General features: G+C 32.6%; 1 protein-coding gene across 7 annotated transcripts in view; it reads right to left on the bottom strand.

Moving 5' to 3' along the window:
- Positions 1–16,516, bottom strand: part of CACNA2D1 (calcium voltage-gated channel auxiliary subunit alpha2delta 1) — a 501,522-nt gene that overhangs the window by 49,229 nt on the left and 435,777 nt on the right. For 3 of the 7 annotated variants that reach the window (XM_057549676.1, XM_007178942.2, XM_007178943.2), the window contains 6 exons: positions 16,078–16,152; positions 15,726–15,800; positions 12,440–12,496; positions 8,866–8,937; positions 7,204–7,275; positions 4,586–4,647 (listed from right to left, as the gene is read on the bottom strand). In XM_057549676.1, coding sequence (XP_057405659.1) covers positions 4,586–4,647; positions 7,204–7,275; positions 8,866–8,937; positions 12,440–12,496; positions 15,726–15,800; positions 16,078–16,152 — 413 coding nt within the window. The remainder of the gene's footprint in view (positions 1–4,585; positions 4,648–7,203; positions 7,276–8,865; positions 8,938–12,439; positions 12,497–15,725; positions 15,801–16,077; positions 16,153–16,516) is intronic. The other 4 variants (XM_007178944.2, XM_007178946.2, XM_007178945.2 and 1 more) reach the window with 2 other exon arrangements.

The raw sequence follows: 16,516 nt of genomic DNA, 5'->3' as shown, positions 1-16,516 counted from the left end.
AGATGACCTTTCATGATTCACTTGCCATTTATAAAATGTAGAGCAGAATTAGTGAGCATTTGAAGATTGTCTCCCACAAACGCCTCTCAAGGGAAATTAGGACTTTTTATTGCCCTATCAGCATTTATTGCTAAGAGAAACTTCAAATTAAGACCGATAACATTACATCACGTGGCTGCTACAGTGTCACACTGTAAGCTTGGGTTACATCTCATGTACCATAAAAAATAGTGTGGAAACCCATGAGGAACACAATAGATGTTTTAAAACTGACATATCGAATATACATTTTATTGGCCTGCAAGTCTCAGGTTGCTATTAATAGCTATGCTTTATTTTATAGAAAAATATGGTTACACATAATTTAATGATTTTTTTTCTTCAGGCAACAGTTATTTCTTCAACCTATAGCAGATAAGATCTTCAGCCAACATTCTGAGTCGAGGATGCTGCCATATGCAGTTTGCTGTCTCTCTCCTTATAAAACCAACAAATCAAGTCTGCTTTATTTTCTCCCAGGGATAAAAGTCTAATAAAGCCAGTGGCCACCAGATGGATGGTACAGCCCATGCAATATTTTTGTGACTCCCATAAACATGGTTAACTTAGTTAAATGGAATATAACACACTTTTCAACTCATTTATATCACCATAAAAATCAAACTCTTCATTAAAAAAAGAGAACATTCTGTTAAAATAACTACTATATTTCAAAATATGTTATATCAAGGCTTAAGGAGACAGAAATCACTAAGTGAAATTTGATACCTAATTCATTAAATAAAAACACTGCCATTTTTCTTCTTCAATTTAGATGTAATATGTTGTTCTAGCTTGTTATTTGTGGATTTATTTGTACGCAGATTCAGGGCAGTACTTACAATGGAAATAGATTTAATCTGGCTCTAAGCTGTAGATCTGTGAAGAGAATGTGCGAAGAAAACATGCAAAGGTGGTGAAGTTATGGCTTGTTCAGAGAACAGTGGTTTGTATGGGTAGTGCAGTGCAGTGGGGGAAATGATAGGGCAGACAGGTTAGGCTAGAAATGTGTGATGTGAATTTCAGACTTGGAATCCAAACTTGGATAAAAATGGGAAGACTAAAGTTTTGTGAACAAGGAGAGATGTACTCAGAACTGGAGAAAAGAACATTAATCTGGCCACCTGTGTTACAACTTGGTGTGTGAGGGAAAGGGGATGAATGCAGTAGACATTTGTGAGACTATTAAAAACATATTTAAGAAAGGTATAGTAAGAATTTAAGATTCCCCCAGAGTATCATTATGACTGCAGTAGGACCAACCATCAGACTGACTCACTATCAGGGTCAAAAAGAAATGGTTTTTCTAACTTAGAATTTGTTTGTCTAAGAAACAAAGGCAGAGAGCACTTTCCCACATGTGCATCCAACATTTCTTTTTATCATGAAATCATCGCTAACGAGACAGGGCTCCCAGATTTCCTGTTGGCCGTCACACCTTTTGACAAGTTTATCCAAAAAAATGAAAGGTGGCAATAACCATGGAAACGGAAAGAAAAATAATTACTGATGTATGTACATAAAGATTGTATATGCGTAAAGAGATGCCTAATAGAAATGAGAGAGCGAAATCAAGAGACACAAGTAAAATAAACATTCATTCTGGTGTTATTCAGTAGGTTCAAAATTATGTCAAAAACTGAAAAACTGGAGAAAGACTGGCAGGTAGTGTCTCATGACATTGGTAACCGTGTGCCCCTCTTCTAGACCTAGTCTGCATGCCATCGTAGCAACCCACTACAGCTCTAGGGGAATCCCCAGCGCTCTAGGCTCCCCTGAAAAGTTATGTGTATGTTCTGGGGCAGAGGGGGCAGGAGTGTTGTTTTGTTTTATTAGGAAAAGAACAGTTGAGTCCACCACAGCCTATTAAGTAGGCTACATATTAACTGTATATTAATATGTAGTTAAAGAGGCCCTCATATTTGAGTATTGCCATGGAAGTTTGGAAACTATTATTTGGATTTGACAGAATGAGACAGATTGAAAATCTAAATATTTAACTGTGTAAATATTTACAGAATGTCTACTGTGTGCCACTGACTTATGAGCTGAGGATTCAAAAATAAATGAAGCAGGCAACAATCTTAGAATCTCAGAGTCTAACAGTCTTAGAACGTTGCCCTCTTAGAACTTAATAGTGAAGGAAGACAAACAATAAACAGTAGAAATAAATTTCTTTATATATGCTTCATATATATGTGTGTGTATGTGCATATACACATACATAATATCAAATGATAATGAGGCACTTTACACTTTAGGTAGGATTACTGGGGAAGGCCTTCTTGAGGTGACAAAAAAGTAAGTGAAGGTGTGAAGATGGAGTAAGCATGTGAATACCTGGGGAAAATTCATCCTAGGCAGAAATAACTTCAGGTGCAAAGGTCCTGAGGCAGAATGGTCCCAGGTTTATGAGGACCAAGGAGGATACTGTAGCTCTAAGATGAAGGTGGTTCAGTGGAGAATCTGAGAAGGTAACTTCAGAGAACTGATGGTAAATGAGGTCAGATGCTGTAAGTCCTCTAATGGTCATGACACACTTTGAATTTTATAGAGATTAAGATAGCAAATTATTGGAGAATTTTGAGTAGAGAAATGAAACAATATAACTCAAGTATTAATAATATCACTCTTGTTATTGTGTTGTGAATAGAAATAGAGATAGGAGATGGAGATATAGATGCAAGTCGTTATGTGGTAGAAGGTCTCTTCTGATTGCTTCCTATTTCACTGAGAAAAACAGAAGTAAAGACATCACCTGAGAGAAAAATGGATGGGAAAGAGATGGGTTTGAGCAGTGAAGAGAGGCTATCAAAAGTCATCTAGAAGCATCCTAAATTTACTGGACTATTGAGACCAGCAGGCACTACTGAAGTACACTTAAGGTTAAAGGTCCTGAATTTTAGATGTCATCAGTCAAGGAATATTTTATTTCTCCCATTTGTAGCTGTGTGGGTGCAGTGTGGTGTTGGTAATAATTTAATTTAACCAGGATTGGGATTGGTCAAACTACTATTTGCCAAACCTGAGTATGATGCCGGGAGTTGATGGTTTGTGTAAGAGAGTGAACGTAGTAAGACCCAAGGAATTTATGCTCAATAAAGAGGGGTACAAGGACATGAGGACGGCAAGGACAGTGAAAAGGTCTAAGGGGTTGATGGATTTCAGGTCTCAACTGAGTCAAAGGATTGTTGCAGCTGGACTATTAGAAGGAGGGGTTGGAAAGCTAAAATGTATTACTCTGAGAGTTGGATAAAAACAATCTCAAATTAAGTTTATGAAGGACTTGCAGTCTTAATGTTAGAGTTGTAAAACATGACCTTGGAGTAGGTAGCTAAGATAGGGGAATGACAAGATCATCAGAGGGGAGGAGATTTAAAAAAAAAAAAAAAAAGAGAGTTCAGGCACCAGAAAAATCATCTATGTCACTGGTATTTAAAGTGTGTCAAGGGACCTGGCCCACTTGCAAACTATCTATTACCAGCTCATGATTAATTAAGCATAGAAATTGAGAGTAAGCATTTAGAAATTTTTATAGCAATTTGACACACGAATTTCATGTCTATGAAATGTAATAAACATTTTTTTTCCACTTGAGTTTTCATCTCTTTTAAAGTTCATTTTAGTAAACAATTTTCATTTTATTTTATAGAAGCGTGGGTATGTCTCAAATGCTTTGAGAAACACTGATCCATGTGAATGGAGGAGAGGGTGGCAACCACGCAGAAACTGATATCTCACAGGAACGAGAGGGAGATGACTGTTCAAAGGGAGGAATGGTCCCTGGTGTGGTCTGGTGACATGAGATCCAAAGATGGGAGGTGTGAGGGAGGAGGAAGAGAGAATGAGTAACAAGAAGGACATTTTCATATCAGCCTCAGTAGTATGAGGCTGTAGGAAGCAGGACCACAGGGAAAGTAGTGACCTTAGAGTTAGAGCAAACAAAACAAAAAATGCTCAGCAAATGCTGAAGAATGGAGAATTTCCAAGAAATTTTAGGGTATTAGTCTGTCCAATTTTCCAAGGTCCAGTCAATTGAAGGGATCAGGATATTACAGAATTTCTACTCATGGGATTAAATTATATCAATTGAGCGTTTTATATCAGATTATACTATGATGTAATAAGTTTCGTTTTTAAGTTAATTTGCAACCTAAATGTAAGTAATGTAAACTAAATGACAGTTTAAATGAGGAGGTCAGTGGAGATGATGACCACAAAGTAAGTAATAAATGTCAACATTTATTATTACTAACATAAATATATAAAACACCAAATATATGTATATCATGCAAGTTTTCATTTCTAAATTTTATATTTCTAGCTTTTTCCCATCTTTCTCATTTTGAAAATCAGAATGTATAACTTTAATGCATTTTAATGTTGGAAAGGATAACATTTCTATTTTAATTATATTGAAAATAGCTTATGAGTATGTAAAGACAACATTCATCCACTGGAAAAATGGCTACTTAAAAATAGGTGAAAGGCACTGAACTGAATATTCTTTTATACAGCACACATATAAATAAATAAGGTTAATTACCTGTAATCTGTGCCATTGACAGGGGTCCATGTATACGTCCTATTTCCTTTGTCTATATATCTCTAAAAAAAAAAGAGTTGGACATGGTTACCATCACTTTTTATTTGAAGTGAATTTATATGAAGAGCAGAATGCTAGGCTCTATTTATAAATTCAGTCATCATTCAATACCCTTCTTCACAAATATCTGATCTATTCTATTCTACAATTATTTATTCTGTTATGGGGGGGGTGTGTGTAAAGCAACATTTCAGGAAAAAAAATACCCACATAATAAATTTTAAGGACGTTTAAGTGCAAAATCTTAGTAATTTATGCCAAATTATTAACCTCAAAACTTTAAAAACATTTCCTGAAAAATAAATTTTAATAATGAAACAGGACTGAAATATTAGATAATGCTCAGATATTTCCATAGTAGGGGATGTTGAAGAGAAATTGATAATATCAGGAAATGAATGCAGTGTGTCTAGACCCAAATGTATGATTAGCACATTACTGTTCTTATTAAGCCATTATTATAGTATTTATCTATTATAAGAGACTAATTACTTAGTATCATTGAAGGTTAGAAAGACAACTATATCCACCAGGCAAAGGAAGTAAGAGCTAAATAACTTCATGGATATTGAATCTTTCTTACGGAGCTACTGAACAGTAGTAAAGAAATGATCATTACTTCTTCCATTAGGTATGGTGATGACACATATGTATCTTTTAATATTTTTAGTTATCACCAGCTTCATCATTCTCATCAGAACAATAATATTCACTGAATATTACTTGGTATTAGGCAATATCTAGGCATTTTACAGTCATTGTATCATTTAATCAACTCCCTGGAGTAAATGAAATACTATTCTTTTCCACAATTTACTGATGAAGAGATGAGGACTTTAGTTGGCAGGATGGAGATTGTACGATGTCAAGTTCATTTTATAACAACTACACAGTGTTGCTTCTATACATCAAATATCCCCATGGCTTTACTGAGGTGTGTGGAGGATGGTGGGGAGGGAGGGCAGGAAGTGCTCAGGAAATTTTTGGACTCCTAAAATTCATAAAAGAATTAAAAGAACTAATGTTTACATATTTATTAATACTCATAAAAAAGCATGGCAAACTAGTATTGTTCAGCAAGTTATAAAAAACAGAATATCAAAAACTGTGTTGGATTAGAGAAATAAACATACAGAACACTACTTTCTTCAATATAATTAATAGGAAAAGTCTATGGGTGGATATGGGTCAAAAAGAAGAATTTACAGTAAATTGAAGGAGAGAAATATCAAAGTGACTGAATAAACACAAAATTGGTTTGTAAGTGGGAAAAAGAGCGTGCAGGTCCCAGAGTTCTTGTTGGCAGAACAAGATGGAGAAGCTGGCAGAACTGCTGAACGCTTTACACCTTTCCTCTGAAAAGTGAGGTGGTAAACAGCATGGCTAAAGTCTAAGTAAACAGAGTTGACGTGTCAACAAAGACGGAAACTGGTGTATACCCCGCCTTGGGTTCTGGTAATAGGGACTCCTGATGATATTAAAATGAGAAAAGGCACGTGTTAATGAAGTACTGTATTTAGATCCTAGCTCCATCTTAGGGAAAGCTCTGCTGAGAAATTCAGGTGAAATGTTACACTTAAAACGGATGGGATTGTGAGGAAACGGACATAAATTATACATAAAAGCTTAAATTAAGTTTCCAGGCTCAAAAGCTTGGGAGTTCTATACATTTTTCCAATCCTCAAACATACGAATGTGTATTTATTCCACATGTGACTGATAATGAATAGACACACTTCTCATATACACGGAGTTTTTCCACGTCAATATAAAACAATACAAGTGTTACCTAGCTGTACCAGTGATTTTATGGCAGTAGCTGTGTTATCTCTTGATTTAATTTCAGGTTTAAATTCAGGGCAATAGTGCATAAATAGTAAAAGAAGATAAATGAAGCCAGAAACAAGTAAAAAAACAAAAAATTAATATATGGAACTCAACAGTTAGAACATCTGCATGCACAACCCATACAAAACATACAGCTATTAAATACTAACTTCAAATTTGTATGACTGAAATGGCCTAAAAGAACATGGCAAACATCATATTGTGTATTCTATTTCTTATACTGGTAAAAAAAAAAAAAAATGGAGACATAAATATAATTTTCGCTAACCAACAAGGACCTACTGTATAGCACAGGGAATTATATTCAATATTATGTAATAACCTATAGGGGAAAAGAATCTGAAAAAGAATATATATATATATGTGTGTATATATATGTATGTATAACTGAATCGCTGTGCTGTATACCTTAAACTTACATGATATTGTAAATCAACTATACATCAATTAAAAAAATTAAAAAAATATAATTTTCAGGAACATATTGTAAATGATAGAAGAATACATCAAGAAATCTAAAGCAACATTTTATAAAAATTTCAGAGTTAAAAATCTTATTAAAAATATCCCTCCAGCAAAGAGTGCTTTAAACAATTTTTGTTTTCTAGAAACATCCCTTTTTATGAATAAATATTGCTTTACCACTAATATCAATGATCATTATTAATATATACATTTTTATTTAAGAATAAACCTGACTTAATTCTTACCTCATCTTGAGATTTAACCAGGGTTCTGAATGTTTTTTCTCCGCTTTCTCCATCTATCATTTTATTTCGAATCTAAGGGAAATTGAAACAATCACTTTATAGCAGATACTAAGTTGACCTACTGAAGTGTGGAAATATTCTTTTAAAAGTTACCACATCGTTATTTTACATCATCTTAAAATGATAAAAACATTCTTAATGAAATATTTTCAACCAGTCATTAATTTTTGAAATGTAATTAATAAAAGTGCTCAATTACTTTATGGGATTGATGGAGGGGAAATTGAGACTTGAGAGGTTAAATATTATTACAGTTACTCAGTGGTATGAGAGTCCAGAAACCAAGGTCTTCACCATTACATGATCCTACTTTATCCTGTCAAAATACTTTACAACAAATATTCATTATTTACCTAAAACATCCCAGCACTATGCCTCAGTCTAAGGTAACGATGATAAATAGATTCTCTTGTTCTACACTGAGGGAGTAAGGTTGTAAAATGTGTACAGCAAGTACAAGTTAAAACACACTGTGACAAACTGTAAAAGAAATACGGTGGCCTTTGAATAGATAAGAGAAGGAGTTAATTCATCTGAAAGAATCTTAAAAGTCTCTGCTCTGGAGTGCAAGAGCCAGGTTCAAATCCTGGTTCTGCTACTTAACTAGCTGAGTAACTGGAGATAAGCTATTTAACGTCCTGCACCTCAAACAGATCATCAGTACAACAGATATAATAATAATAACAAAAACAATGTATCTATTCAAAGGCTCTTGAGAATCCATGACTGACACATATCATGTACTCAATAAATGTTATTTTTTTTATTTTTTATTTTTTTAAAGATTTATTTTTTTATTGATTAATTGATTGATTGCTATGTTGGGTCTTCTTTTCTGTGCTAGGGCTTTCTCTAGTTGTGGCAAGCGGGGGCCACTCTTCATCACGGTGCGCGGGCCTCCCACTGTCACGGCCTCTCCCGTTGCGGAGCACAGGCTCCAGACGCGCAGGCTCAGTGATTGTGGCTCACGGGCCCAGCCGCTCCGCGGCATGTGGGATCTTCCCAGACCAGGGCTCGAACCCGTGTCCCCTGCATTAGCAGGCAGATTCTCAACCACTGCGCCACCAGGGAAGCCCAATAAATGTTATTATTAATGATTATCCCTATTATTATGGAAGGCCCTCTCGGAGGAAGTGGCATGCAAGTTTGGTTTTGAAATAAAATAGAAAATTTCTGAGTATAGAGTACTAAGACAAACATGGCAGCTTCTTTCCTCATGTTGCTTATTGGGTGGTTGGATGATTAAATTCCCTGCAACTTTTCTTTCATCTCTATGGCAACGTCCCCCTCTCTATGTTTTTTATTGAAATTTACAAGTTACATTTGTATTGAGATACTGAAAATAACTCTACCTGTGGAAGGAGAAAGAAAAAAACTAAGGTCACACCCAATGTAAAATATTTATTCCTTTTCATAGGATCTTTCGGATGAGAGAGCCCAGGATCTAGAAATTTTTTAAGATAAAAAACATTCATCTTTGTGTGTATAGTACCAAAGACAGAACCAACACAATGAAGCTGTTCAACAGATCCCTGTAGACTGGAAGAATACCAGCATCTGACCTGAGGGTGTTTGTTGTTCAAGCTGACTGATTGCACTCACCTCCACTTTAATATCATTCTCTAATTCTGCATCAAGGAAATCCAAAGTTACTGGCTCCTGAGATTTGGGGTTCTACACAAAAAATAGTAATTAAGCATATATGACATTGTAAGATGACGCTGTATATAGAATAACTCAATAGATATTTAAATATGAAATTAATTCCATAAAATTTACTTACCTAAGGTATCTTAAACAGTTGACAAAATAATTACATAAAGGTATATTCTTTCATATATATTTTAAAATAATAATAATAAGTAGGCTAGGGATTTGAGCTTTAAGTACAGCAGACAAATTTTAATTAATCACCAACGGAAGAGTTTTGAGTCCTGTGTTAGATAGGACATTTATAATCACAAATCCTGTGGCAATATGACTTTTGAAGATCCACTTACAGCTTTTTATCTTTAATTGGGATGTGAAAGGAGCAAAATGCAGCCATGTGGATAACATATTTGGCAATAAAACAAAGGCAATGTGTAAGTAATATACATTATTTGTATTCCATAAAAAATAAAATTATATGAGGGAAAATGTTTTAAAAATGTTTGCATTTGCTAAGCAAAACAAACTCTTCTAAATTTATTTTCCCTTCTTCAAATGCATAAAGAAAAGATGCAAGTTTGCTTCATGTATTTGAAACTCAGAAATTTTACAATATATTTTAATAAGTCAAATTAAGTCAATTTTGTAAGATAAAATTTATGGTAAATTCATAAGGATTTTAATAAAGATTAGCTATTGTGATTGAAGTCTAACTTGAATAATAACCCCTAGGTTCACTAAATACTGTTTTCCTGCTCTACACGTCCTACTGTTGCTTCTTGCAGGTGTGTAATAAGAAATCAAGTTAACTATGGAACAGGCAGATTATTTACATAAACATATCAAATGAAACTGTTAACCTGGTAAATTCACCTCACATGACATTTAAAAAATTTCTCAATCATAAAATGAGGATATCAAAATATTTGATAAACAAAAATATACTATTCTCTTATAACACTTACTAAGTAATGTAACATACCATAGTAGAATTTCAAAGTTCACTAGAACATAAAATCATAATAGGTGTCTATCATTTTACAACTGTAAAAATTTAGAAACTGGATTTTTAATATTTACTAAAATAAATACCATCAATATATGATAACTAATTAGATAGAAGTAATAAATAAATAGAAATTATGCTGTATTAGTGCAAGGTCACTGGAATTTTAAAAATTTCAGGCTCACACGTTCTTCCAAAATACGTTCAGATCATCATTATTTTAAACACTGTTTTAGTAGGGCTGACTATCCAAGACAATGCCAATAATTAAAAATGTATTAAAATTAAACATATTTATTTCAAATGCTGAATGACACAGTATAAGAAGCAAATACTCTTTGGAAAAGTAATATTTTATAAGAAGAAAATAAAAATCAGCATTGTAAATAATTCTAGTCCTCTGTTTAAAAAACAAAACTGAGAAAGTTTCTATCCAAAGGATACTCTAAAGCTGACACATTATTCTGAATTGCTTATTTAAAGTCTCATGAAATAAATTATCTTTACACAAACACCCTCACATCAGTGTTAAAATTTTAACTCACCACAAAACAAAGTCAAAATAAAATGATAAAATATAAACATAAATAAGAATATTATCTTACATGCAATGGATAATGCATAGCATGACCAGACCCAAACAGCATGCATGGAGGAGGCATTATCAGGAAGAATTGGCAATATGAAGATCACGTCCCAATCCAACATACAAAGACACAGACAGGAAAAGGAAATCATAAAAGAAAAATGTCAATGCATAACTTGTACTTTTTAAATGGCAATCTGGCTGACCATTTTTTAAAAGACTCATTACAGGTACAGTGATTGAAAAATTCAAAAGCAACTCTTCTCATCAGAAAGCACCAAGACAGGCTTGAGAACTGGAATCCAGTCCCTGCACTCCCAGTACTTTTGTTTGACGTTTTAAATATCTAACAATTCTCATTTGTAAAATTTGAATATCAACTGATATAAAGGCCATACCATTTGTGGAACTAAAACAAAAGGCACAAGACAATGTTGTTAAATTTTAAATTGAAATAATTAGTGGTTGGTATTATTAAAAATACTACATAGCTCAAAAAATATTTTCCAAGTTCAGACGTCTTGTGTGGTTGCTAGTTTGCCATTTGGAGTTTCCTTGGAAGGAAAACAAAAATAAAACAAACCATTTTTCAGGTTGTTTATTTTTAAATTATATCACAGTATTTACATGCAATATTTGAAAGTATGGCAAAACTAAAAATTCACTAAAATGTACATGACTGCAATGAGTATAATCCAAGGTAATCCACAAAAAGAAACATGCAAGAGGAGTAACATAAAACAATTTAATAAATCAAGAAAAGACATAAACATAATTTTAACCTTTACAGGAATCACAAAAGAAATGGAGACTGATGCAACAACACGAAATTCAGATTGTCATGGAATTCTAGAGCTAGAAGGAAACTGAAGATTCTATTTATCCATTGGCTCTGTACTTTAGAATTACTTGGGAATCTTTAAAACTATTTCACAAGCCCGGCTCCCATCCCTGGTCAAATTAAATCAGAATTTTCAGGAGATGGAGCTGGGGATCAATATATGTATTCAATTTCCTAGGAATATACTGTGTAGGATAGGAAACAATTATTAGTTTAATCTTCCTGCTTTTCAGATGAAGAAACTGAAGTACTATGGGGTTTAGTGAACTACTCAAGGATATAGTGTTGTCTATAAGTAGAACAAACTGGAACTCAGTTCTACTAATTCATAGCTTAATGATCTCTTAATATCACAGTACCTCTCCATTATAATGTCACCAACTTTTTAAAAGAAATGATAAGCTTACATAGAAAACCTTAAGTCATATTGAACTTTCTCTGAAATTTTGAAATGCTCTTGCTAAATTCTACTAAACTATAGGAAGTATCCTTTTATGCTGATTATTTTTAGTGCACTTATAGAAATAAGCATACATAGAATAATGTTTAAATATGTTGCCATCAGAGAAAAGATTTTGCAGTAAGTTTGCCAGATAATATTTAGTTGCAATTTTGGACATTTTAGGTGAAGGGAACTTCCTCTAACTGCTAATCTGAAAATACATTTAGAAATCCAAAGAAATTTTGGGTTAAATTGTGTGGTTTATAGGAATTATGTAATAGAATTGTATTTTTATTTCCACTGAGAAGTTAATTTTACAAGCAAATTGTTAGGATTACATGGATTTGACACTAACTTCACAATATTTAATAACAAATTTATTTTTTAGAAGCCATTTAATTGCGATTACTCTGATTATCATTATTACTACATCATTTGCTAGCAATCTTTAGTCAGCAAATGCATACCCTCTGCCATTATTAATAACATTTTTGCTCTGGTTTATTGAGAAATGATGCTCATCTCCATCTCATGCTCTGGAAGCTTGCTGTCAGGAAAGGCAGCATTAATCATATGCTTTTAGGAAGAGAAGCTTAATTGCAACTCTGATTTAGCAAATTTGAAGGCACTGCTAACTTCATTCACAGTTACCTGAACATTGGGTCTCCTTTTTCTTAAATTAATTGTTGGTATACCTACACCAATAGGCTGAAGCAACAGAAAGATGGTAATTCATCATACTACATATCAACATGGGTAAGCATTCTATCCTATCATCAATTTTGGTCAGTTATTTCCTCGATCAGAAACAGGTATCATCAAGTTCATGATGAGTCAATAAATGAAATGAAAGTTCAAAAATATTTTTAGTGAATAAAATATGTAATGCTAGTAAAAATACTCAAACTTTTTTTTTAGCAAAATGACTAATGTTTTCCTTTTATTCCTAGGGGGAAAAAAAGTGAGAATGTAGGAAATCAGAAAGATGGTTTGTCTCAGACAACTTCTTTGCTGATTTAATTTTATTTTTGGCCGTGCCAAAATAAAGCTTGCGGGATTTTAGTTCCCCGACCAGGGATCGAACCCAGTCCCACCGCAGTGAAAGCGGCGAGTTCTAACCACTGGACTGTCGGAGAATTCCCTATGGTGATTTAAAAAAAGGAAAAAAACAGGAATTCTTTAGAATGTATATGATTCAAATGTGTTAAAATATAAATACGATAGGATATTAAAAAGTCAGTCTTAAACGCTTAAAATTTGTGCCTTTGTTAGTGACATCAAATGTTACATCTACGGAACAAATGGAGAATTCAGTCATAACACTGTAGGTTTATTTTAAATATGGACTTCTAAAATGTAAATTATGCACAATTTCCTATACAATAAATATTTCTTTAGACTGATAAAAATGAGGTATCAATAAGTATACCTAATCTGGTTATTTCATTGAAACACAACGGAGGAACTCTCAAATGCATTTTGGAATAAAGGAGGATACATAATTTAGCATTTGTCAAAATGTGGTCATGGTGGATACTTCGAAAAGTCTCTCTGAGAAGATAAGTAATGATTCCTTAGAAAATTAGATATGCAAAAGATTCATAGCTACTTTATTTTCTGATATTCTTGCCTTTAGGACACTTGTTCTGCCTTCTATAAACTTCAAAATTGTACTGAAACAATGTGAATTAAGATTACAGTTTCAAGAAGAAAACAAAAGGCATTCAGCAAAGGATACCTGCGTAAGATTAGACTTTGATCTTGTTAAATAATAATGGGTACTATGGAATGTAGCATTATTTTCCTTTATTTCTACTGGTGAATTTTGGATGAAAAAATTAAGATTAATTTTGTTAGTATATTACTCTAACCATATTGGTCCTCTGTATTTGTCAATTTCTAAAACAACTATCTTATACTATATCATCCTTTATCAGGTTCTTGTATCTCTCTGTATAGCAAGTACTGTCACCCACAAAAAGAAATTATAATATTTAACCTGTTAATGATGAGAATTGATAAGCATATTTAATTCACAAGCATGAATTTCAGAAAAAAATAATACATTGACTGTTCAAACATTTTATTTTTAATGGTTTTTCTAAAACAATATTTTTTCTAAAAGTTTTTTCTGTTGCACACTTGCTTATAATAATCTCCTATATTAAAAATATGAAAAGCTAACATAATCCTGAAGAAAAATCACCTGGACTTTAATAAGAATTTCTAAAGAATTTCTATTTTCTTTGTAACTTTACGAATTTTAGTAAATTGATTATTCCAAATATGAGTCAAATATATGTTAACAGCATTCAAATAGTAATAAAATACTTTTTACATAAATACTGATTATTAGTACAAGAATGTAGAAAAGGGGAAAACCCTTTTCAAATAATTACCTCTAAATGACGGTTTTATATATATACATCATACGTGATTATTCTAATTATTCTTTTTTATTATTTTGTCTATGACATATTTTAGTTCTTTCTGGGGAAGGAGTTAAGACTTACAATCATAAAATGTCCAACTATGTAGAAGTTGGGATCCTTCACACTCTTCAGCACATTACATTATTACTGCATTTAAATCACTTTACTTAAGGGAATATAATTTAAAATACACTGGATATACAAACATAATACAAAATAATACTGTAAATGTTAAAAACTCTTAAAAAGACTTAAAAATTTTCAATTATGGAAAAATCATAGAATGATTAGCCAATCATAAACAACTCTGAGAGGAACTTAACATGACATGTTTTCAAAGAGCTGTGATAGACTAATAATAATGTGAAAATATGCTTATACCACATTTACAATAAAATAACAACTTTAAAAATAATGCAGGGTGATCAGCAGCTACATATGATTAGCAAATATTTAGATCATGATGGATTTTATATGGAAATAAGTTCCAAAGTGAGAAATAAAATACAGACATTAATTATAACCATTCAATATGTTTTTACATTCAATATTAATGGTTCTTAATTATTATTTTTTTGAACAGTTTTTAATGACCCAACTGTGTGTGTGTGTGTGTGTGTGTGTGTATGCACATACATACTTGTATGTGTCCTAAAACATCACTAACATTAAATCTCCATGCCTGGGGAGAAGGAAATAATATGCATAAGTCTGTATATATTTCCATCCAGCATGGTTTAAAGTATCCTTAATATTATCTTTAAAGTTAAACAATAACTTGAAGATGCTTATAAATTAAAAATACATAAGGTTTTGCCAATTTACTTCTGGATAAATAAAGTTTTTTACCTGTGAAGCATTAATGAAAAGTGAAATGAGTTGGATTAGACATTTAGGAAAGTATTTTATATCCTGGGAAAATAGGCATAAAGATTAGGATAAAATGGTTCATGTATGGAATTTTATCACTTCCATATAACTCCCTGATTAATAAACCCTTCCCACTTCTGAAGCCCATCCCATTTGAGTTTTTCTTTTTGAATTTCATACACATCTTTATAAGCCTGGCAGATGGAAAGGAGAGATAATTACCAGAAAAAAAAGGGCAATGCAAATGGCCTACGAATAGAGGAACATGAATAATGCTCTCAAGTTCACACCTATCCAGGCCATCTCCTTCACCACCTTACAGCCTAATCAAAATACCAAGTGGGATGTGTGAAGCTCAGGCCCAGGAGGTGATAATGGCTGCCTTTGAGATAGGAATATTGGTTAGCTGGATAGTGGATAGAAACATTTCAGAACTAAACAGGTAAGAGAAAACGAAAACCGTTTTCACACCTTCATATATTATAAACTGTGGTCTTGTCATCTATTAACGTTACAGGTATAATGTTCCTTTATACTTAGTGCTGTATAGTGAATTTAAAAATGACGAACCTTTTAAGAACATTAATCATTAATTTTACAGAACACTAATCATTGTAAATAAATTATATACATACCTTTGGCTGAAGATTTGGATGTAATAAAACATAACCATTAGGATCAATTGCAAAATAATAGCCATTGGGGCACAGCTGAAAAATAATAAGAAACAATCTTAAAGATTCCTGAGTCGCAATCAGAAATCCACATTCTTTAAAAAAAAAACCTCTTAAATACATATTTTAAAGCATAAAGAAAGATAACGTGATATCTTTACACTCTTTTAAGAATCCTTTTAAATATTTAATTCCTTTGCTAAGATAACGGCACAAAATTTTTGAGAGTTCCTTTTAAGTGCTTTAAAAACAAGCTAAATTAGTACAGAGTTTTAAAACAGAAAAGTTACCAAAAGAGTAAATTGCATCTTACTGTAAAACGTGGTGTCAGTCTTTTAATATCTTCCAAAGACACATCAACTCCCATCACACCAAGAATCAGCTGGTTCTATAATAAGATAGCAAAAGGCAGTGTATTTTCTACAGAAAATTTACGTATTTCTACACAATTATTATATATGTTCATCCTTCTGCTTGACAATGGTTGTATTCCATACTAGCTTAAACATACATATATGTAAGGGTGAGGCACTTTTGGTATCAACTTGCAATGATTCTCAGCTTTTATTATATTCCCACAACTGTATCATTATTATTTAGCTTAAAAATTGAAATCTTGATGATTAAAGCTAAAGTACAAAAGATATATGAAATTTTAAATTTGATACTTCTTGTACTAATACTTATTTTAATTGTTGTACAGTCAGCAGCTGTAGGGGTGTGTGTGTGTGTGTGTGTGTGTGTGTGTGTGT

Source organism: Balaenoptera acutorostrata, chromosome 7, assembly GCF_949987535.1.
Source record: "Balaenoptera acutorostrata chromosome 7, mBalAcu1.1, whole genome shotgun sequence".
Taxonomy (NCBI): Eukaryota; Metazoa; Chordata; class Mammalia; order Artiodactyla; family Balaenopteridae; genus Balaenoptera; species Balaenoptera acutorostrata.
This window is presented reverse-complemented; position numbering and strand designations above follow the sequence as displayed.